Source organism: Alligator mississippiensis, chromosome 6 (assembly GCF_030867095.1).
Source record: "Alligator mississippiensis isolate rAllMis1 chromosome 6, rAllMis1, whole genome shotgun sequence".
NCBI lineage: Eukaryota > Metazoa > Chordata > Crocodylia > Alligatoridae > Alligator > Alligator mississippiensis.
The window spans coordinates 48,937,829-48,962,391 of NC_081829.1; the positions used below are offsets into that span (position 1 = coordinate 48,937,829).

Consider the following 24,563-nt stretch of genomic DNA (forward strand, 5'->3'; position numbering starts at 1 on the left):
ACACCAAAAGTTGGACAAAAATCGATTGTCAATATCCACACACCCAATACACATATCACTAATTCGTACATCACATACACAATGACATTGTATATATATATATATATATATATATATATATATATATTCACTAGTTCAAACACAAACCACCCACCTACACAAATGTGAATTCCTAACTTGGATGGTACAGTATGTCTGATTGTGTTTGGGGTACTTGGGATACCTGGGGGAAGGTTAAGGTGAGAGAGAACGTGTAAGGAGTGAAAGTTGCCGGAACCAGGATTAGAACAGGTAGACTAGACAGAAGTTGGCTGAGGAACTGAGGCTTGGGGTTATTTAAGGTCAAGTGGCCCCAGGGTTACTCAAGGTCACTGGTACAAGGGAAAAAGCCCAATGGCAAGGAGGAGACAGCCAGGAAAGAGAGAGAGAGAGGCAGAAAGCTGGGAGCTCAGGGGGCAGATAAGTGGTGGCAAGGAAGAAACAGTTAGGAAACAGATAAAAACCCAACTCAGGGTTTCAAAATAACAGGTTTATTAAACAGACAACACACTACACAGCCCCATGAAGTTATTGGTTCCCACACACACACACACACACACACACACACACACAATGGTAACAGGAGAAAGAGACTCAGTGGAAGGGTTGGAGTCCAGGTAGGAAAGAGAAACAGAGTCCAAGTCCTTTGTTTAGGAAGGAAGGTGGGTGATAGCTACCTATCCTGGGCTGTGAGTTGATCCTCAATGGCCAGTCAGGGTCTTCTCCAGTAAGGTGTTGTCCAGAGGGGGGTTGCCGACAAGGCCTCTGGGTAGGTAGGTGGTGTGGCATGGTGCTGGTCCAGATGGAGAGGGCATCCCACTGGGTATGTCTTCATTACTCCTTTTTATGGGTCAGACTACCTATGACCCTGGTGGCAGGGGCGTGCTCAGGCAAGAGTCAGCCCCTGGTGTACTGAGCATGTGCACTCCTAGGTAAGGGCATGCAGTTTCAGGTGTCTGTGATGGTGGGTTGACTTATTTCTGCAGCAGTCTTTGTCTTCCAAATCTTGAGGCAGGGAGGATCAATGCAGGGTGATGGCTGGGTCATCGAGTTGATGGTTCAGTCATTCAGAGGGAGCTATTTTTAGACCTACTGCCATTGTCTCTCAAGCACCCATTCATTCAGGAACCAAGTTACATAGGAGGGGTAGGTATGAGTCATAGGTTACAACATACTTACACAACAGGGCATGGGAACAAGATGGGAACAGGATGGGAACCTGACACACAAAATGGATACTTGACATGACTCATGCCAACCCACATTGCAGGCCTAATCATACAATGTTAATATGAAACAATAACAATCAATGCACAAATGATAGGAATACAATATAAAACAGTAAAAATCAATACAAACATAACAGAACACTATTTACAATATAAAGAGGGACTTATTACAATAATAGCATACAAGAACTTAGCTTAGCTTAACTAGTACTACTTGTAATCACTTATAAGGGATAGAGAAAAAAAGTCAGAAATGGTTAGGGGAAGGGGAGGGAATGTATTTTTCTTTTTTAAAAAGAAAAACTGGGGGTTTTGCTACAGAGGAGGGTCCACAGCTGCACTGCCACAACAAAGATTGGGTACCTTGTGGCTCCCCCACCATTTGCCCCTGGTACACCAACATCTTACAAGTCGAGGTTGAAGGTGTTTTTGGCACTCTGTCCAAAAACATAGCTGACCCCTGCTGTATTGGTTTACTATGAATACTATGATAGAGTTGTGTAAATTTGAGAAGAATCAGATCTATATTTTTTATATGTTTAGTGACAGAAAAATGGAACATAAACCAACATTTAAATGGTAGATGATTTCTAAAAAGCATGTGCTATTTAAACCACAGATTCATGGAGAAAGTCATTAATTTTCAGCCAAAGATTAATTGCTAAAATAGCAGTATTTTAATGCCATCCCCACAGCCTGTATCACAGATGAATCAGAATTGTGCTATTTGTGGCTGTGCTGTGGCAACAGAGCTTATAATATTGTTCTGTTGCTGTTATTTATACGTTGGTCATGAGCCTGAATGGTCTTGGCCTTTTATTTTTTCCACAGTCTTGGATGACAACAAAAACTTTCTTCACAATAGCATGATCAAAGCTCAGGGAAGAGCACAACACCGATAATAGATCAAGTCCCCCAAGCACATTGCCAAAATCTCAGTTTTAGGCCAGGTACAGACATTACAAATAAACTGCTATAAGTGATCAGAAACCAGTCTAAAGCTGTAACAGAACAGAAGTTCAGCACACACAAACTGGTTTAAAAATAGCAGAACCCGGTATAAAATAGACCTGGATAAATGTAGTATCAGATTCAATTGCTTCAGGTTAGACCAATCTACAGAATTTCTGCACCAGGTCCCCTCCCAGCTCAACTTAGGTGTGGCATCACAGACTCTTTTGCAGCACCCTGCTAGCCCTCCTTCACAGGGAGGCACACTGGAACTCAGCTCAGGCTCAGCTGCTCCATTTGAGCAACCAGTAGGTGCTGCCTCTGAGGTCTCTAGCTCTCAGCCTCAAGCAGGACAGAGGCAGGGGAGAGAGGGGTTTATGAGCTTCTGGGGAGAAATGGAGCCTTGGGAAGGACTTAGAAGATTCCCTCCCTCCCCGGAGCAAGTGCTGGGTTCCTGGCTAAAGCTGCTTTCCCTGCAGCTGCAGGGCTCCAGTACTGTGGGAGCGGTGTGAGAGGGGGTGGAGAGGGGAGAGGAGGGAGAATCATGCCCTTGTAGCTGCAGGGAAAGCATCTTCAGCTGGGAACTTGGCACTGGCTCCAAGGAGGGGCAGGCTGGGAATCCTCTGAGCCCTTCCCAGAGTCACTCCATTGCATGGTCCCAGGGCTCATACAGAATCAGGACAGGGGCAGGACAGTTTTTGCCCTGCTGACTTTGGCTGGGAATGCAGGGTGTTCTGCTGATATTGCCTGCCCCCATCCCCTCACACCTCTGTCCTGCTTACAGAGAACTCCCATGCCTCCACCCCAGACAAAGCCCAGGGAACCCATGCTGCCATGAAAGGGGGTGAGCATGCCTCCCTCTGCTGGCTGCCTGCAGCTGACAGCTGCCTGACAGATGACAGGATGGGGGGGGGTAGGAGTTTGCCCAGCAGCCAATCAGGGGTGGCCTACTCAGTTGTATTCGACTGCTCTCGGCAGTTTCTGGCATGCTGAGAAGTGTATAGGAATGCCCCCAAGCTGCTGGTCTTGGCCAGTGCAGGCAGCCTTTGTGCCCCCCCCCCCTTGTCCTCCCCCTCCTCAAAAGGTCAAACTTGTGCTCTGTTCACACTCTCTAAGTAGTCCACTTAGATAAACCTGCATAACTAACTCAAATCCACCTTGGGATTTTTTAATATCTGTATCTAGCCTTAAAGTAGCTCTGAGCAGAGAATGTCATAATCTCAATATCTAGGCAGGCACAATGATTCTTGATTATTCTACCTCAGTGGAGCTGTTGTGGATTAATTCACAAACTTAAGAAATTAAAATGACTTGCGGAAGAAAAGTCATCTCCTCATCCAATGTTCATAGAGGTGAATTAGGAAGAATTTCTAAAGTTATGGGTTACTTTTTCCATTTTATTTAAAGAATCTAGGGATCCTAAACACATGCAGAGAAGTTGCTGTGACATGCTGTAATTACACAGCATCAGAGCAAACTCAATTAATAGTCTGCTGGAGCGCCATAGTTACCATGCTTCAGCAGACTCCAGCGTCATATGTATCAGTGTCCCCATGCTGAAAAATGGAGGCAGTGCACTTTAAACTAAAGCTTGTTTGATAAGCTTGAGTTCAAAGCACCCTGCCACCATTTTTCATCATGGGAATGCTGATACACATGACACTCTGGGTGCTTTATTTAGCGCAGCTGTGGGAGCTGACCTAATTAAAATGCCCCCCACCCTGTCTCCCAGATCACATCTATAAATGCCATAGAGTCTCTCCATTCTTGTCCAAAGACAATGAGGCCACGCTGCAGGAGATGGTGAGAATCATAAGCCACACACAGACAGGCAGTTTCTACTGGGACAGTTGCTGCTCTCCCAGTAAAAACCACAAGTACAGAGACGTTCAGGATTTTTCTGCCAGAGCAAAAGTGGCTGCTCTGAGGGAAAAAAAAAAAAACCAACCTGGGAGCAACCAGGGTTAAATTGCTCCCAAACCAAGCGAGTTTACAGAGCACACTGAGATGTGTATGCAGGGGCCTCCTGGCAGTGCAGCATCAGCACAGTTAGATTTCTGGCCCTCAGGGGCTCAGCATTTGAGTATCTGTTCAGGGATGTCTGGGTAAACTTTTCTACCAGGAAAACAAACCCCAGGGGAATTCTTGCAGATCATTTGAATGTGTGTAGGAATCCATAGCTATTTAGAAGCTGAAGCAACTCTCAATAAGTTGCAAGCTCTAAAGTTATCAGTCTCATAATCCCTTTCCCTCCACACTGACTTTATTTTGGTCATGACAAGAGTTGTGAAGCATGGGATTCTTCACAGATAATTGACTGGTGGTATAAACATTATGGTTACATTTGGGGAACTATGAGAAAAACTCTCATCATCCCTGTTCCTCAGCCTTCCTTCCCTCATTCACATTTGGAAAAACTATCATTCTGCTTTTTCTGATAGTAGTCATTGATTCTTCCCACCTTAAATATATTATTCTATATTTTGAAGATTTCTGAATTGCATGTAAGACTGAGATTGTCATGTGGTAGCCTTGCTTCTGAAGCCAGAAAATAAGCTCATTGCCGTATGAAGTATTAAAGGATCTACAAATATTTGCAAGGAAAGAATTCAATGCCTTCAACAGATTATCTTTTTGTTTGTATCCCGTAAGCCTCAAATTCTTAACTTTGTTCCTATTCCCTAGTCTATCAAATGTGTAATACCAGATGTTTATCATCATTCAGTAAGGCCAACAATATGTCAATAGCAACAGCTATGTCCTTCTGATCAGCTACTTGTATATTGAGCCCTTGCAGCTTAATAGCCTGAACTTTCAATCAGTGTTGTTCAGAAAGTGTGTACATAGTCTACTACTAGAAGCTGCTTCTCAGGATCTCCATATATCCTGCTACCAAGCTATGAAGAACATTCAGACCAATATCACTAACTCATGGATGGAAGCAAAAATTGTTTTTACTCTCACCATACCTTCACATTGTGACTGAATTAACTAGACAGCTTACCAGGAGAATACCTGTATCTTCTGTGGCACACAACTGCTAGCTATATCACTACAGGCTGCCATAGAAGCCCTGTTAACCACTATTAATCTAAAAATGGTCCTTCACGTGCTTTGGTATTTCGAGATCTGCTCTTGCCTCCTCCTACAGCCTTTCTCCAAAGTTTGGCTCTGCAAAAACATAACGGCATTTGATAAATAAATAAATTAATTAATTAAAACTTGAAACAGAAACAAACTGTATAAATAGGAATTAATAAAATTAGGAACAGATGCTGAAACAACATAACTCTAATGACAGCTGTCTTTTTAGTGCTTTTCCAACACTAATCAGAATGCCAGGTTGACAGTTGGTATTCTTAGAAACATATGCATATGATGTGTCATTGGCACTGCCTGTTCAACTTAGGACAGACATTCACATTTTCGTACAAACACTTTTTAGAAAGCTTTGGTTAGTTGCTAAGATGTAAATTACTTGGAAAGACCTGGCATACATGATGCCCAACTAGAAGCAGCCTTGGTGTGACTGAGTATTTTTTCCACACTTGGTAAACTGTATGCATACCATCTGGTCAGTGTGAAAATCCCCACCCCCTTAGTTGAATTTTGTGTAGATCATGCTGTACTGTGTTGTGAATTTAGCTACAATAATACTAGATATTTTTGTCATACAAAATCTGCATCAGATCCTCAGTTGAAAAAAAAATCAAAATAACTCAATTGAAATCAATGAAGCTTGGACAATTTACAATAAGGCTCTTGCCTATATCTGTATCCAGAAAGATACAACCAAGTTTATTGTTTATTTATTAGTACTGCTATTTTTCAATAGGGCTTTTGGTTATAATTGAACATGATGTTCCTTGCAGAGGTAAATGATCAAGGATCATTCCCTTTACAGAGTGTAACAAGGGGACCAGCAAGGTGAGTGTCTAGTCTCTTCTTGCAGATTTCCAGAGTAGGTGATTACACCACCCCTGGAAGGTGGTTATTCCACAGTCTGGACACCCTGACCATGAAGTTTTTCCTAATGTTGAGCCTGAATCGATCTTCCAGGAGTTTGTGGCTGTTACTCCTGGTTTTCCCCTCAGGTGCCCTGGTGAACAATTGCTTGCTGAGCCCTTGATGTACTTCCCTAGTGTAGCGGTAAGCTGCTACCAGGTCCCCTCTCAGCCTTCTTTTCCTCAGGCTGAAGAGTCCCAGATCCCTCAGCCTTTGCTCATATGGCTTGTTTTTTAAGACTCTGATCATACAGGTGGCTCTTCTTTGGACTCTCTCAAGCTTGTCTACATACTTGTTAAAGTGCAGTGCCCAGAACTGGATCAGTACTCTAGCTGTGGTCTCACCAGTGCTGAATAGACAGGAAGAATCACCTCCTTAGTTTTGCTGGAGAGTATTATTTGCTGCCAGAGTATCATTTGCCCTACTGGCTAGAGCATTGCACTGCCAGTTCATATTCATACTCTGATCTATTATTACCCCCAAGTCCCTTTCATTCATGGTGTTAGTAAGTTGGGTGCCACCAAGCCTGTAGCTGTGTTGGGGGTTGCTCATCCTGAGGTAGAGCACTGTACATTTCTTGACATTGAACTTCATCAGATTCCAATCTGCTCAACTTGCTAACCAGTCTAGGTCCACCTGTATCTGTAAGCTTATCTTCAAGCGTGACTACACACCCCTGTAACTTGGTGTTGTCCGCAAACTTGGCCAGTGAGCTCTTCACCCCCACATCTGAATCGTTAATAAAGAAGTTGAAAAGTAATGAACTTAGCACTGACCCCTGCGGGACACTGCTGCCCACTTCTCGCCAGGATGACACATCCGTTCACTATGACTCTCTGGGTTCTATCCTACAGCCAGTTTCTCACCCACCTGACTGTCTTGGAGTTAAGCCCACAATCCTCCAATTTTCTCATGAGGATATTGTGGGATACTAGATCAAAGGCCTTTTGGAAGTCAAGTTATACAATGTCAACCTGCTCTCTCATGTCCAGATGGTGAATTACCTGGTCATAGAAGATGAGGTTGGTAAGGCAAGACCTGTCCGTGATGAAGCCATGCTGACTGTCATTCAAAATCTTACCTTCTGCAAGATTATTGCAGATAGACCCCTTGATGAACTTTTCTAGGATTTTCCCTAGGATGAAAGTTAGGCTGATTGACTTATAGTTACCCAGGTCCTCCCTCCTGCCCTTCTTCTGGATGGGCACAACATTGGCCCTTTTCCAGTCCTCAGAGACTTCTCCAGAGTGCCACAAGCTGTGGAAGAGTTTCACCAGGGGTTCCACAATGACTTCAGCCAGCTCCTTCAGCACTCTCGGATGAAGACCATCCAGTCCCCTGCTGACTTGTATATGTCAATTTTTTTTTAAATTGGTCATACACCAATTCTACTGCAATAGTAGGAAAGCAATTATTCCTACTGTGCTCATGCTCTACTGAGTTTCCCTCTTGTAATGTCAAGCCTCCATCTTATCCCCAGGCCTGGTTGTGTAACATATGACTCATACTACCCCTCCTATGTAACTTGGTTCCTGAATGAATGGGGATTAATGAAGGTGCTTGAGAGACAATGGCAGTAGGTCTAAAAATATCTCCCTCTGAACAACCAAACCATCAACACCAATATCTGGACCAAGAACCCAACCCTTGGAACCACCCTCAGCATTCAAGAAACAAAAAATGAGGCAACCCACCATTGTGCCAACCTGCACATGCTCAGTAAGAACAGGGCTGACCTTGTCTGGACAGGCCCTCCCATAGGAGATCAGAGGTAGTTTGCCCCATAAAAAGGGGTAGGACACCTGCTGGACAATGACCCCTTTCCTGGATAGGTAGCTATGACCCCCTACCCCTTCCTCAACCAAGGACTTGGACTCTGTTTCTCTTCCCTACCTGGACTCAAACCCTTCCACTGAGCCTCTTTCTTCTGAGAGAGCCTGGAGAGAGAGAGAGAGAGAGAGAGAGAGACCTGTAGCAGCTCATCCCCTGCCTCAGGTTCCCTGTGCCTGCTCAGGACAGCTCTGTGCAGGCTGCGAGTGGCTGCAGTAGGGAGCACCAGCCACGGGGTGAGTGAGGGGCCACTTCTCCCTGCGCTCCACACCAGCTCCTTCCCTGCCTGTGAGCAGGGGGTTGGGGCTGGGGGGCACTGGGAGTGAGCAGGCAGGCAGCACAGGTCCCACACCAGTGTCCCAGGCCAGTGCCAGCAGGACCCAATGAAGGGCAGCAGGGGTACAGGGTCCTGGCTAGCAGGGGCTCTATAGACCCAGGCCAGCTCCCCCCTCTCCCTGCTGGTGCAGCCCAGCCCAGCCCAGCTCCACAGACCCCTGCCAGCCTGCGCCCTGCTCTTGGCCCCACCAGTGCTGGCCCTGGGACATTGGTCCCAAGACATTGGGACATTGGTCCCAAAATGGTGACCAGAGGTTGGGGCACCTGTCAAGGGGTGGAGCACCTATCAAGGGGGGGGGGGGGACGACTACCCATCTGGTCCTCAACAGCTTGCCAAAACTGGGTAAGTGGCCCTCAGCCCAAAATAATTGCCAGCCTCTGCCTTAGGTGCAGTTATGATGCAGTTGTGTGATCTGGGAGCCATTTCTAACTAAAGCAACACAATCTGCCTATGGATAAAAGGAGAAAACTTGCCATCCCTCTGCTCATGGCGGAAGAGGTGGGAAAGAGAATGGGGCTTGGGTTGGCATTGATAGGGCAGGGTCAATGAACTTCATATAGAGCCAGGAGTGCTCCTCCAGGCTGTGCACATTTTGGCAGTGCTGTTTAAAGTACAAATTAGCCTCAAGGGTCCCAGAATATTAGATTTGCAGGTGGCAAGGTCCTTAAGTGAGGTTGCGAGATATTACAGATAAAAATGCCACATCCACATCTATATAATTATGGTTTCATGTTCATCATGAAGTGTAACATTAATGTAACATTTTGGACAAGACCTGATCCAAACTGAAGTAAAAAAATTCAAAGTTATGTTTCTGAAAAAACTGTGATGGCTACACTGCTTGGGTATGCTATGGAATTAAAGGTAACACCATACCCAGTAGAGAAAAATGTTTCATATGAGCAAACAGACTAAATTATAGTTGCCTGGAGAGCCATAACTCTTGAGTTTCCTGACTGGTGTGTTGGCAAAATGGGAACTCAGTATTATTTTAAATAATAAAAGCACTAAAAGTTATTTAGGGCCTAATTCTAATACCCTTAATAAGCTGGAACTCCCATGAAAATCAATGACAGCTTTTACTGAGTATGGAAGAATAAAAGCATCAGGATTTGGCCCTAGATTTTTGTTTGTTTTTTTTTGTAGAGGCAGGAATAAGTGCTACACTGGTTTCTTCTTCTACATGTAATTTGCCTATAGAGTACCTAATGAGCATATCCTATATTTCCTCCAGGTTCACTAAGAATATCTTGCACAATTTATGAGCAAAGCATTCACTCACCCCTGGCCCATCTTAAATGATTTCTTTTCCTAAAGAAAAACCATCTAGGGTTTTGGAGAATAAGAACAATCAAAATATCCCCACTAGAAATTCCTCCCCAAATCTTCTAGTTCCCATCATGAGATAAAATAGAGATTCCACCCACAAATATGGTGGATCGCTAGAGAGAATCTCAGGGTTAGCAGGACACTCAGTAAAGGGCCTAAGCCTGTAAAATTCCTCCAAAAACTGATCTCATATATATGAATGACAGACAGACACAGACAGACAGGTCCCAGGCAGGCTGGCTCTACATATAATTCCAAGCTGGAGCTCCTTGCAAAAAAGGAAGAATATCTAGTCCTTTCTTTCATCCTTTTTTGAGACTACACTGTGGAGTGACATTGGAACTGGCAGTAGATAACATCAGCCCAATTTTTAAAGGATTTTGCTATTGAGACTTTCTCTATTTCTAGCTAAAATCCCATGTGTTGCTGGATTTTGATTTAATTAGTTATTAACCTAGCCTAATGTATCTGGGCATAATTTTGCACTTCTGAAATATAAGGCATTTCTTGGTCTCTTTTTAAAATCAAGCCTTTAGTTAAACTTGTCTGCATTGTTATTCATGAGCAAGAAAAATCGCAAGGTTGGAATAGGTTTCATCCATAGGTTGCAGAGCACAGGGTGCTCTTATGTTTGTACAGCTCCACGCATAATGGGTTCCTGAAAGATAAAAATCTCTAATTGGCACCAAAATATAAATTTCAAAGAATAAGAGTAGAGAGGTGAATGCACAAGACATTAAACTGTTTTATTCTGCATTGCACTCTGCATTGTGCTTTTAATATTAGGGTTAAAGGTCCCTGTTATACTATGAACTATTATTTCTTTTCAGTGAAGACCATAGGCAAGACTCTGGAAATAGAAAACAGATAACTGAAAAAAAAAAAAAAATCAAAGAAGAAAAAAAAAAACATGCCCTGGACTCAATTTTAATTTCTGTCATATTTTTGTCTCACAAAAATGGGCCTATCTAGGACATAAGGCTACTTAATAAACCCTGCAACTTAGTGACTTTGTTAATTTACACTAAAAAGCTTGTGCAAAGAGTTTTCAAGATTCCAGATCATGTAGGTTCAAAATTCTAATTTTTATTTTAGTCTTTGGGAATATTTGAATTTAAAAAACAAAGGCACTGAATTGCATTTCTAAAGACTTAAACCAACTCAGGTTTCCTGAAAACAGACAGGCTCTGTTCAAAAGGTTCCCAAATCAGCAAGCCTTTTGACCAGCACAGTGAATGCTTGTATTTTCAAAGTAAATCCCAAGCCTCAAACTTTGCATGGGCTGGGATTTTGTGATACTGAAAGTCCTCTTGGTGCCCCCTGATTGTGCTTTCATTAGTCACATTTTCTGTTGACCTGCCAACATTTTTACTAGGAATCCTACATCCCTGTGAAGAAAATCCAAATGACATATTTGTGTGTATTCATACAGTACCAAACAGAAACAATTTTGGATTCATTTTTCTGTTTATGCTTGTTCAGGTTTACCAATTTAGAGAGAGGTCATTGTTTAAAGCAGTAGCTTTTGGGGGCAAATCTGGGGTTGGGGGGGCGGTATAGTGCCGCACTCACAACCTGCTTCCACCATGAACCTCACCATGCCTGTGTCTCCATTTCCTCATGCCTGGGACCACTGCAATGTTCAAGGTATGGCTGGAGCCATAGGCTAGAGTGGGACACCCAGGGGGGCATGAAGCAGGGAGCAGGTGAGGGAGGGAGGACGGACCCATCCATTGCTATTGCTGTCCCCAGCTGACGCAGGGGCAGGGGAAGTCCCAGGACTGTTTCTTCCTTGCCCCAAAAAAGCACCTGGGTTGGTGGCTATGTCAGGGTCAAGCCTTTGCTCCTTCCCCCTCCATGGTGTTTCTACCACTGGCCCAGGAGATCTAGCTGCAGGGAGTGCTGTGGAAGGCTGAGGATGGTAACATCAGGAAATGATCCTCCCTCTTCCAGTGTCTTCCCCTGAACCACAAGGGGCACCTGGGGGGTGGGCAGGGAGCAGAAGAATCTTGAAGTGGGAAACCACCCACTGCCACCTCCAGCCCTGCCCAGCATTCCTCACAGCTCCTTCCCTCAGGTGGAGCTCCCAGGCCAGTGAGAGAAACTCAGTGTAGTGGGAGGGAGCAGGAACCTAGCACCCTGTGCTGCTGTTCTGCCACAGCCCAGACCTAGAGCAAAGCAGGAACAGTCCCCACCTCTAGGTCAGCTGGGGACAGTAGCAGCAGGGACCCTGCTCCCTGATGGAAGGGGGAACCCACCCACTGTTGCTGCCACTGTCCCCAGCCAAGGTTGACACTGCTGCTAACTAAAACTCCCAGTAGAAGCAGGGCAAGGAGAGCCCTGTGGCACCCCCATCTTGGCAGCAGTGAACAGGTCTGTCCTTTCCGCACCCAGAGGCAACCTCTGCTGGAGTGAGAGGGGAATGGGAGGGCAGAAGAGGTGCCTGCACCAAAGGGGAGGGAGTACCAAGAGCTGGGGAGAGTCTTAACTGCTTCAGGGATTCAGAAAAGTTCCTGGAAGCTGTTGCTGTGACACAGTCTGCCCATAAAGGGAAAGAGGGGCCTGCAACCTCCCTGTAGCACCAGTGACAACTCTTCCACCGTGCTTTCAAATTCCTAGATCCACCCACACTAGTACTTGTGACAGGGGGCCTCCCGGGGCCGATCTCCACGGCCCGACCCCTGTCTGGTGGGCAACCGCCAGCCTTCGATGTTAATTGATTCAATTAATATGTCAATACAGCAAGAGGCTACCCATTGTAATGCCCCGATGCCAGGGGCGCTCTGCGGCTCTGACCTCCCCTAATACCGCAGCCCAAGCCTCGCAGATGGCATCTAGGTTTTCATCTCTTCCAGCCCCCACGCTGGGCCCCAGACTCATCCAAACAGGACCCCTCTATGATCCCTCCTAATCAGGCAGCCTCTCTGCCTTCATCCGGGCTACTAGTCCCCCCGAAGCCCTTTTCCCCTCTCGGGTGTGGTCCCCCCGGGACCTTCGGCTAACTGGCCCTGGCCCACCTCCAGGCCAGTTGGGACCCCAGGCCCCTGGCTCTTGGGCGTCCCTTGCGGTGGGCCCCTAGCCCTTTTGACCCTCTCTGGTCCTGGCCCCAACATAATATCCTCGACTGGCCCATCTCATCGGGTCGGGTCTCTAGCCCCTCACTCTCTCTTCGGGCTCATTGCACTGCTCCCCCCTTTCTCCCAGGGTTCACTGCAGCATCACACCCAGTAATCATTCCCTCTCTCGGGGTCCACCCTCTGGGCCCTTCCACAAACATAGGGTTACCCACCCGGTGGTGGGAGCTAGGGGTTAAGGCACCCCGACCCACCTTTCACCAGGGTAGTAACTGGCCTGGCCACCGAGAGCCCCACCAGACCACCCACTCCCAGCAGGGTGCAGTTTCAGGTCATGCCCAAGACCAGGAGCCTCCTAACAATCCCCTTTACCTCCGGGTCATTCACAGCAGCCCTCCGGCCAGGCAATGTTGCTGCCTAACCTCCAGCAGCCAAACTGCCCTGCTTATAAAGGCAGCACTTGTCTCTAAAATGGCTGCCCTAATCAGGCACCTGGAGGCTGCCAGCTCCAGGCCCTTAAAGTGGCAGGCACACACAGTGCACTGACACAGTACTTAACCTCTTGACATGGGCCAAATCCAGCTCCTAGAGCACAGGTGGGCAACATATAGCCCACAGGCTGGATATGGCCCACCAGGCACTTTCATCTGGCCTGTGGGCACCCACCAACAAATTGTACCCTGCCCAGCTCTTCTGCCAATGAGGGTGGGAGTGAGACACCCATATTTACACCCCTCGATATACCCTATTGTGCATCGCTCCCACCCTCGTGGGCAAAAGGGCCTGACCCAGCCAGCAGCAGCTTCTGGGTGGGGCTGCTGCTGCCACTACTACAGCTCCATTGTGTGGGGACCTGCTCGGCTTCCCTGGTATCCCACTCACTCTGGGGAGCAGGTAGGGAAGGGGTGAGGTGGGGTGGGGACGGGGGAAAGCTACAACTGGGTTAGGGCAGGGAGCATGGGGCTGGTGTTGGGGCTGGTGGCAGTGTGGCAGCCACACCCAGACAGGCAGCAAAGAGCAGGGAGTTTGGCTGGGCAGGGTGTGGATGTGAGGGAGGGCGGGGTGTGTGGGGGACCCTCACATACTCCTCCACATGGCACTCAGCCCCCACTGCTGGTAACAACAGTAGACAGGGGTGCTCATGCCCACTGCAGGTGCTGGTATCCGGCAGCATGCAGCTCTGGCCAGTGCTACACATAGGGGTGAGTAGTGCAGCCTGCCTGGCCTGCCTCTATTGCAGGGGCTCCATGCAGTGTGCCTGCAGCTCCTGCACTCATGTGGCACCGGAGGAAGCCCCACACTGGAGCTGGCTGCCTTCCCCACCCCCTGTGATGCAGGTCCTGGGACTCCATGGGGAAGCAGGGACTGGAGCTCTCCTCCACTTCTAGTGGAGTCCCAGGACCTACACTTTAGGGGGCAGGGAAGGCATCCAGATTCAGTGCAGGACTTCCCCTGATGCCACATGAGCGCCAGATCTTCAGGCATGCTGCACAGAGCCCTTGTGATAGAGGTGGGTGGGGCAGACTGCGCTCCTTGCCCTCACACGCAGTGCTGGCCAGAGCCATGTGCTGCCAGGCACCAATGCCTGTGTGGGGCATGAGCACCCTGAGCACTCCCACCTGCTGCCAGTGCCAGCAGCAGGGGCTGCACATCATGTGGAAGGGTTTGTGAGGGGTTCCCATACCCCCAACCCTCCCTCACACCACACAAACCTCACACACCCACACCCTACCCCCACAGCCCCCCCACATATACATACCCCCAACATACCCTATGACCCGACACATACACAGCCACACCCCCTCACAAGCCCCCCCACACCCCACCATACTCCTGCCCCACACACCACTATACACACATACCTCCACCCCCAACCACACCCCGCACACACAATATACAAGAGTACGTTTATTTTTTAGTTTTTATGCAATCCCCTCTATATACACTATACAAACAAAAATCATGACAAATATTTTTTGTAGTAAAAATAAAATATGTTATAGCAGACTTTTAGTGTATGATTTGGTTTTTTTTTCTGGTTCCTAGACAGCAACCCTCCTGTCCCAAAAGGAGTATTTCAAGGGGGTGGCAAAGGTCAGGGGTTACGGGGCGGGACTTCCAGTCCCAATACAGCAACCAGGTGACAGAGCAACTGTCAAAGGGTGGGACTACTCATGCAGCCCTCATCTCACCAAAACTCATTAAGTGGCCCTCCAGCCCAAATAACTGCCCACCCCTGCCCTAGAGCCATGCCATCTGGCCCATGTGGAGTCCTGTGGGCCAAATGGTATAGCTCTGAGTGCCAATGTGCTAGATCATTCCACTCCCAGACCAAAAACATGTGGTTGGACCACCATGTGTGGTTGCTCTATGACCAGATCCAGTGCATGGATCTGTGGATTACACCCATGGACCAGTTCTGCATGCCAGCCCCATACTAGATTGACCCCATGAATGACCCCACCCTCAGGATCTGGCCCACAGATTGGCCCTGCACCACTCATCTGACCGATGGGGTTGAGCACTACTGGCTTAAAACACTGAAATAACATAGGAAGTCAATATTATTTATCAAAATACCTTTATAATCTACACAATTTATCCAGGAAAAAATATTTTGTTTATTTTATGTCACCTATGGGTAGAGTGGGATTTTTATCATTTTGTTTTGTTGGGGACAAAATGTTGCTAAATATTTTACTGATAGCACCACATCTTGCCTAACTCCACATCAGAATTTAATTTGCATATAGGAAGTATCAGGGCACATCTGATGTTCCATTAATTCAAAACAACTGTAAGGACCCTCATACTGAGGCAGTTTTAAAGTGGCTGGGTTAGTATTCAAACCAAGCTGTTAAAGATTCTGCCTTTTCTGACTGAAGTATATCAAGTAACAAAATAAAATATGATCCTAGGATAAGAAATTCTAAATCTACAAATACCTACAATGGGTTCCTTGTGTATGTAATCAGGCAGCAGCAAAATTAAGAGGGTTAGAAGCAAAAGGAAGGGCAGCCTTAAACTTTTTCTTTTTAAAGCCCTTGTTTAGAGCTGTAGCTCAGCTGAGTGGAGACACCTGGTGTTTGTTGTTGCAAATTCACTAACAATACATCAAAGGTTCAGAAGACAAAAGTGTGACACATTTTTAAGTGGGCTATATAGAAGGGGCACATCACAACATAGCTGGAAAATTAATCTGCCCGTACTAAGGTCTGCCACAAACCTAATGTATTTCTGTTGTGTTCTCAGCATAATTATAAAGGCAGTCTGAACAGATATGTGGTTTTATGCACTTGTACAGGATGTATTTAAGAAAAACTTGCCTCATTCTGTCAGGTGTTAAATCAAAGTACTAACTTTTGTGTAATGACTGTTTTGTAACACTTAATAAGTAGCTTGTGTAACACAGTTCCAAGAGGAAAGGAAGAAAAGTTTATACAAGGCCAAAGGAATATTAAAGTTTCACTACAGAAGAAATATTGTGGCTGCCAAGGCCTGATTAGTCATAAAATCCACAGCATTATCATCATTCATCACTACCTTCTTTTTAATGACCAAACTAAAAAGAGACATCAAAGTTGAAAAAAAGGGGAGGTTCAGTAAATGTAGGACAAATATAAGATCCCAAAATACTTTGATAGAACCCTAACCAAAAAAAAAAAGGAAAATCATTTGAATGAATCACAAAACATATGTTATGTTTTGCTCTAAAAGCCATGAAGTTTATGCAGTGCTCTATTATGGTAACTGCTTGGCTTTTCATGCATTCCTAAATTACCATGTAATCTAAAACCTTGTTTTCAGCTGCTCTGTATTGGAAAGTCCCTTGCAATAATCAGGATGATTACAGGCTAGTGCAGAAAACAAAACTTGTTTATATTATTGCAAAAATAAAATTGTAATTTGTCAGACATCCTACCTTCTCCAGGAGAAAAACAAAAAATTGCCTCTTTTTTTCCCCTTCCTGAAAATATTTTAAACGAGTATTTAATTTTGGCCACACTGCAACTTTAAAACACATGGATAGTTGGTGTAAAAATATGTTTCTTTCCTGTAGGGACTTGACTCTAATTGGTGTGCCAAAACTATCTCACAGAGATTTCATTGTCTTATCTACTTACATCATCTTAATGCGATTTTATTTTACTTTGTCAAAGTCATATTAATGTAAATGTGTTCTTGATAGCAAACAGAGTTCTTTTTTATGCAAAACAGGATTCAGCTGACTCTAATAAAACAGCTTGCAATCCATTAGACTATAACTGTAATGTATTTAGTTTGTTTCCCGAATAAAGACTGTGTCAGAAAGCTGTATAAGGAGATTTGTCTTGTTTTTCCATAATAATCGCTTGGGTGGGGTTACATTATGATCTTTAAATGAATAGTATCACTTAGAACAAACACTTCATATATCTTTTATCTTCCCCTACATACAGTTCTGAGTTTCCTTTGAAAATGCAAAGCTACTTTTCCAGATAAGTCATCAAAATGTTTCCGAAGTATTTTAATTGCCATATTAACTATATCTTGAATACAAAGATAGATTGGTTACATTCTTTGTGCAGAAATCCTGCCAATGTGTAGCAACTGGCAACAAATTAATTTCTTTTGAAACCATGAAAAATATGTTTTTCTATGCAAAGTTTAAAAAAAGGGTAGATACTTTTTAAAAAAGGTTACTCATTCTGGATGGGTAATCTGTAAGCAAAGAACATAGGATTAAATGTACTTTCTCTCTTTTTTTAGCATCTACGTTATAGCCCTCTGTTAATGTATTCAGTTAATTAAGGATTGCAGTGACCTTGTGGCAATTTTTGAAATCTAGGAATTTTTTTTCCGCCTCCCCCAAAGAGTCTAAAATAATCTGTTTCAGGTCAAAGTCTGTTTATGTCAGCAATGTTCATACTACATAACTAAAATGTTTTAATAAATTTATCAACTGGAAAATATTGCAAACATTTCATTTCCTTTGATACAGACACAAAAAACCCTCTGCCTTCATTGCAAATTCTTGCTCATATGAATCACTCTGAGTAATATTTGCTTTAACTTTCGTGTGGTTCTACAAACAGCCTTTATATGGCCAGACTTCAAAGCTAGTAGAAATAAAGGTTAGAAATGTGATAGGAGTAATCTATTATTAGGCATGAAACATTAAACCACTTTTAGTTATAAGCCTTAAAACCTGAATAATCTGGGTTTTTAACTTGCTGCATATTTACTGTATTTTTACTTCCTTAGACATTTATCATGGAGAGATTGTTTTTAACAGAAATATTTTCCGTAGGAGTATGAACCACAATTGGGTTTAAATTTTCCTAATATTTAATTTAGAAAAACTGTAATATTATAACAGGATTCTTGTGTGTCAAAGCAGAAATACCCTGTTTGGTGTTTCTTGCAGAGTAAAATGAATCTGTTACCAGCATGCTGACCTGAAAGGCAGGTTTGAGTAAAACAGGCATGGGAGAAAGGAAGGGGGAGGGGAGAGTGAGATAAAATCTCGTTCTTTAAATAGCAGGGGGGAAAAACGCAGAGGAATGTCACAACCCACCACTGACATTAAATAACAAAATAAGGCAAATGTGTATTTGAGTAAGAATTTTTTTTTTAAAATGTATTCGCTTCAGCCATAGCTGTGTACATGGCAGGAATGTTAATTGTTAAAATCTGCAGTGTAGCATTTCTTGTAAGCAAAAGAGTTGTATTTGATATGAGTTCATGTTTGCCTCTTCCCTCCCCCTTGTATATTTACAGTGAAAAGAATGTACTAATGTTCTGAAATGAGTCAGATGTCACAGGGAGAACTTTATAGAATTAGGGAACTTTAAACTGTTTGACTGATATGAGCGTGTAGGGACAAAACTTAACATTGGTAACATTTTGTTCTTGATTAAATTTGTGCACTAATACAGTAGATTAAAAATAAGTCCAACAGTTGAAAACACATTACAGCTCAAGCACAGCAGGTCAGCCAGAAATAAACTATCACTCAAAATCCAGAATTTAAAATTCTTGTGAGTCTTGGAAAAACAGGGTTACAGCTTTGAAGCAAAGTCCAAAAGCCTGCTCCTGCTGAAGCCAATGGGACCTTTGTCATTGACTTCAGTGGATACAGGCTCATGGTTACCCTTTTTTCATTTTATTTTGTCAGTAGAAAGTCTAGTAATGTCATAATGTTTTACCTAGTCACATTTTGGTTGGTTAGATGTAATTCTGCTATGTTTTCTCAGATACCATATGAGCAGATTTAACTGAGAGGTACACCAGCTGAGAGGTGGATTAGAAATACTGTTGCATCAGCTCATGCAAAGGTATACATTATGGCCCCAACTCTTCCAAGTATGTCAGATGGGTCACTGCCTGAAAGGTCTGGTCCCATAAGGAGACTTTGCAGGTAGGTACCCTCAGCCACACATTTAGTGGCCCAAACTGTCCAGGATCAAATTTTTACAATGTAAAAGCATGTGAACAGATAGTATTAAATTGGGGTCTACATGTTCCAGCACTTCACTGTGTGTCTGACAACTTTCTCTCACAAAAGTTCAAGTGGCAGTTGCCACTGGGGTTTCATCCATGTCATCAGATTTCACAAGTTTTGCTTTAAATGTTGTGGTTTGAAGTCATAACTCAGTCAAAATGGATGCAGTTCACCTGACTTGACACTGAAACCAGAGTCAACTACAAATTACACCTGACTTGAATACACCTGTAGAAGCCATCTTAGACCCATGGTTGAGATTCAGCCCACGTTTGGGAGTAAGCCTTACGAACTTCAGCAAACCTTTTGACAGACCTGTACAGAACCTTGACTCTGTAGTCCAAGGTGAACCCAAACTAGCTTCCAGTTGGTTCTAAGCTGTTATTAACATCTTTTTCTGTACAGGACTTACACTGAGCTGTGGTTCACTTCAGGTATTTACATCAGGGTCTTTGAAGTGATCTGGAACAGACCCACATATTGTATCAATTTAAAAAAGCATCAACTACTTTTTTAGTCTCCTCCTCTCCTTCCATAGTGCCCAGTTTCAGGCCAGTCTGGTTTAATACGTTAACTGTTACAAATGCTGACATTCTGATACTTTGCAAGTTTGCACATTCACAGAAAGCATGTGTGCACAAAGCCGTAACAGTTGCTGTCTAAAAAGTAATAGCTCTAGCAAGCAACTGGGAAGGATGTTAATATTGCCAGGGAGGGTGAAAACATAATTGAAACTGTTTATTTTAGGGCATGTGGGACTGAACAAGGTGATAGTTTCTGAGCAACAATTATCCATAATTCACTTGTCCTGGCCTTATAGACTTATTTGCTCTACAAATTTGCTTAGTTGAAAAAATGTAAACAGCAAGTGCTGCATGGAGTGAGCCATTAAACATTAACCTATTGTAGACTTAAAAACCTGTCTTATTATATTTAAAATATACAAGGGAAATGATACCAAACTGCTGACTGAAATTAAGACTGGCTGTGAAGAAGAGTGCAGTATTTTGCCTTTCAGTTCTAAAATTTTTAAAGGTGCCTTTGAAACTCTTGGCCCTAGAGAGAAATTTTGCATCATTAACAACTTTCACTGCAAAAGAATTTTTGACTTACATTGAATTTTCTCCATCCTTATCATCCTCTAGATTCCTTCCTGAAGAGGGCATATTCTGCCAGGCTCACACAGTGAGTAGGAGGTGGTGCCATGAGCAGTTCTGTTGATTTGTGGCACAAGGCATAAAATGAGCAGGGTCAGCCCCTTTATTCTCCCTTTTCTCAAAGGCCCCTAAAAAACAGCAAACTGTTTATTATATATTCAATTTAATCAATTATTTAAGAAACTTTCAGAGATGAGGCATACAGGTGGGCCTGAATGTATACACCGGGATTTTAATGTGGATGAAGGGCAGTAAGTACCCAACTCCTGCTAAATTCGCTCTTGAGACTCCCTTAAATTCCTTTGCTAATCCCAACTATAGACCTTATCTTCTCAGTTGAAAGGGTGGTTGGAGCCCTGTGTGTGATCACACTTGCTACCATCTTAAGGGATGTCATATTCTTCCTGTTCTCTGCCTGGTAATCTGAGGCACAGGGCAATGATTATCCTTCATTTAGTGAAAGATGATAAAATACAGAGGAAGGATGAGAGAAAGTTCTGTGGAGAAAGGAAAGATGTAAAAAGGAGCAGGCAGGTGGGAGGAAAAAAGACCAAATCCTGCTATTCCCCACACTTTTCTCTACTCACCATTCCTTTAGGTCCATTATCTTCACCACTGTTTGCACTTCCATTTCCTCATCTTTTCTTTTCTATCCTACTCCTTCCCTTCCAGGCCCCCCATGTCTTTATGATTTAAAATGTACACTTGCTATTCTTACCTCTAGCCCATGAGTGTCTCTGTCAGTGCCTCTGCTATCTGAATGTCATTGGAGTTTACAAACTGTGTAGGTACAGAGTTTCCACTATATCTAGTGCTATGGAGTTCTTGTTTACAACATATAAATAGTAATCCAATGAGAAAGGCATCCGTGAGAGAAAATGTAATTTCAGTAGGGCAATTTTCTTTAAAAACTTTTAGCACTAAAAGATAGATACCCAATATCCAGTCCAACACAGATGTCACACAATCATGGCAGCTGCTTTTCTTAGTCTAGATGTTGCCCTGTGGGGTTAAGCCAATGCTCAGGATCTCAATATTGTGCTTTTAGACAGGAAGGCATGGTGTACAATTGCACATGCACACATACAAAATATCAATTAGGTGCATACACATACATTAGGTGCATGCACACACACTAGGCGCATACACCCCCACAAGGCATGCGCACACACACTACTAACTCAGGCACATACATATCCAAAATTACCAGCCTAGGCACATGCACACCTATCACTTATTCAAGCACCTACACATTATACTCACCAAAAGTTAAACAAAAATCAATTGTCAATGCCCACACACCCAATACACATACACGGATCACTAATTTGTATATCACACACACGATGAAATATACATATATGTATCAGGAGAGAAGGCAGTGGAGACAAGGCAATAGAAGTGGCAGAGATCAGGGGAAAAGGCAGTGGGGATAAGGCAATAGCAGTGGCAGAGATCAGAGGAAAAGGCAGTGGGGATAAGGTAATAGCAGTGGCAGAGATCAGGGGAAAAGGCAATAGGGATGAGACAATAGCAAAGAAACAGGGGTTTGCAGGAAGAAAGGAGCTCAGGACAGCTGGAGCCACAGGAGCATGGGACAGGTGTTGGAAGTGGCAGTGAGCCAGAAGCAGGAGAGGGACAAATGAGACAGAAGTTAGGCGAGGAGCAGAGATTGGAGCAGGGCCAGACTGTAGTAAGGCAAAACCCAACTCAGGGGTCCAAATAACAGTTTTATTAAATGAACACCATACTGTACAGCTTGGTTCCTACACACACAAGCACTCCCACACACACTCATGCACACACAATGGCAGTAGGGGTTAAAGAGGCTTGGTGCAGGGGCTCATGTCCAGGAGGAGAGACGGAGAGAGGGTCCAAACCCTTGGTTGAAGAGAGGATGTGGGAGATAGCTACCTATCCAGGCTGGGAGGGGGTCCTTGATGGCCAGTCGGGGTCTTTCTCTAGCAGGTGTTGTCCAGAGCGGGGGGGTCGCTGGCAGGGTCTCTGGGTTGATAGGCAGTGTGACATAGAGCAGGTCTGGTCCAGGTGAAGATGGCATCCCCAGGAGTCAGTCTTCACTGCCCCTTTTTATGGGGCAGACTACCTATGATCTCCTATGGGGAGGGCCTGTCCAGGCAAGGTCAGTCCTGTCCCAGAGGGACCCAGGTGTTCTTGCTGAGCATGTGCAGCCTTGGCACAATGGTGGGTTGCCTCATCTTTTGTTTCTTGAATGCCGAGGGAGGTTCCACTGGCTGGGTCATTGGTCCAGGTATTGGTTTGATGGTGGGGTGATTTAGTAGGGGGTCCTGCTATCATTGTGTTTCACTCATCCATTCACTCTTTTGTTTCAGGCATTCAAGGAAAACCAATTTACATGGGAGAGATTACAGAATTGCAACATACTTATACAACAGGGCATAGGGACAAGATGGTAACAAGATGGGAATGGATACTTGACATCACTTTACAGACACAGGCCTAAATCATCCAATATTAATATGAAACAATAAAAATCAACGCACAAATGATAAGAACACAACATAATACAATATAAAGCAGTAAAAATCAACACAAACATAACAGAACACTATTTACAATATATAAAAAAGGGGCTTATTACAATAATAGTATACAAGAACTTCGCTTACCTAGTACTACTTGTAATCACTTATAAGGAATAGAGAGGGCAGAGAGAAAGTCAGAAATGGTTGGGAAAGGGGAGGGAATGTATTTTTAAATTTAAAAAAAGAAAAACTGGGGGTTTTGCTACATAGACACCACCTAAGTAATTAAACAGGCAATTTGTCTCCTTCAGTTTGCCAAAGTTAACATTATATGAGGCATTCAGACTAGACTATCCTCCATTTCAAAGAGAGGGAATGACAGGAAAGTATTCTCCATGAGGTCTTCTCAGTTTTAGAACCTGCTCCTCCACCTTGGTCTGAAGTAGCCTGAGTGTGTGGACCTTGAGGGCAGAGTGTATGGAGTATCCTTTGATTTGTGGCCAGATTCTGACTCTCTTTTTCATGTTGCACAGCCATTGACTTCAGTAGGGCCAGCAAAGAATACCATTGACTTCAGTGAGATTGCTCCTGGAGTAGATCTGGTGGAAAAGCATGTGTATGGATTTTTTATGGCATTTTTAAAACCTGGTGGGAAAGGATTTTTATAGATTTTTTTTAAATCAATTTTTATCACTGTTCTTCTCTGAGAAAGTTTGACAATTTTTATAAAGGATGAACTTTTCAGCTGAAAACTAGTTTTGATCCAAAAAAAATTGATAAAGCCTCAGCATTTCCTGTGTAAGATAGGCACTGTCTGTACAAAAAAAAAAAAAAATCCCTCCACAAAAAGTTCTGTGTATCACTTCAACTTCAGTGTCCTTCAGATAACAATTTGAACAGAAATTGTTTAACTTTTTCTCCTGGAATGAGGTTATTTCGTCTCAGATTGAGTAGCAGTGTCAAAATCCAGCACTAAGGCTTTCAGAATGATGAAATTTGCTGGAAACTATTTGGGTGCAAAGAATTATTTTGTTGGAGGCCATGGTTTTTTGGGGAGAAGTGGGGAAATTAGCTGCAGTTTCAGTTTTGTTTAATTGCTCAGCTACTAAGGATAATAAGACAGGTGCCTTCTTGTGTATTTTAAATTTCTAATAAAATATACAAATAAGTAAACAGTTCTTGGCTTTGCAACCATATCAGCTCTGTAAATCAGTATGAACATGGATTACCAGATAATACATGGGTAATTCTAAGGTTTTTCTCATTAAACTTTTTGTTTAAATATGACTTTTTAATGTCTATTATTGAATGTCTGTGTTGGCTCTGTGAAGTCCTTCCTGGAGCTTTTAGCAACTATATTTACAGTTGTGTTGCACATAATTAAACAACCAACAATACTTAACAAAGAAATAAATAACATCAATAAAGTAGTAAATAATTATATGCAGGCAAATGCCAAAGCCATTATCCATCAGGCAACATCTGTGAGAATTAGTTTTGATTAATCAATAATGTTATACAATAGGAGTAGAAATGCTGATCAGGGCTCTGGGAGAATCACCGACATTTCTAAACAGCAAGCTTTGTTATTTTTAAGCAGGACTTTCAGAAGGAACCTTAATTA

The 24,563-nt window shown here is 43.7% G+C and overlaps 1 protein-coding gene and 1 long non-coding RNA gene across 2 annotated transcripts in view; both read right to left on the reverse strand.

Annotated features, from left to right (window-relative positions):
• Positions 1–508: 508 nt before the first annotated feature.
• Positions 509–13,417, reverse strand: LOC132251165 (uncharacterized). The gene is made up of 2 exons (XR_009463038.1): positions 13,167–13,417; positions 509–10,378 (listed from the first exon to the last, which is right to left on the reverse strand). It is a non-coding gene; the product is annotated as an uncharacterized LOC132251165 (long non-coding RNA).
• Positions 13,418–22,152: 8,735 nt separating this feature from the next.
• The window catches only part of LOC132251164 (uncharacterized), a 39,044-nt gene continuing 36,633 nt past the window's right edge, over positions 22,153–24,563 (reverse strand). Inside the window, exon 5 of the mRNA XM_059729866.1 lies at positions 22,153–23,538. Coding sequence (XP_059585849.1) covers positions 23,513–23,538 — 26 coding nt within the window. The 3' untranslated portion in view covers positions 22,153–23,512. The remainder of the gene's footprint in view (positions 23,539–24,563) is intronic.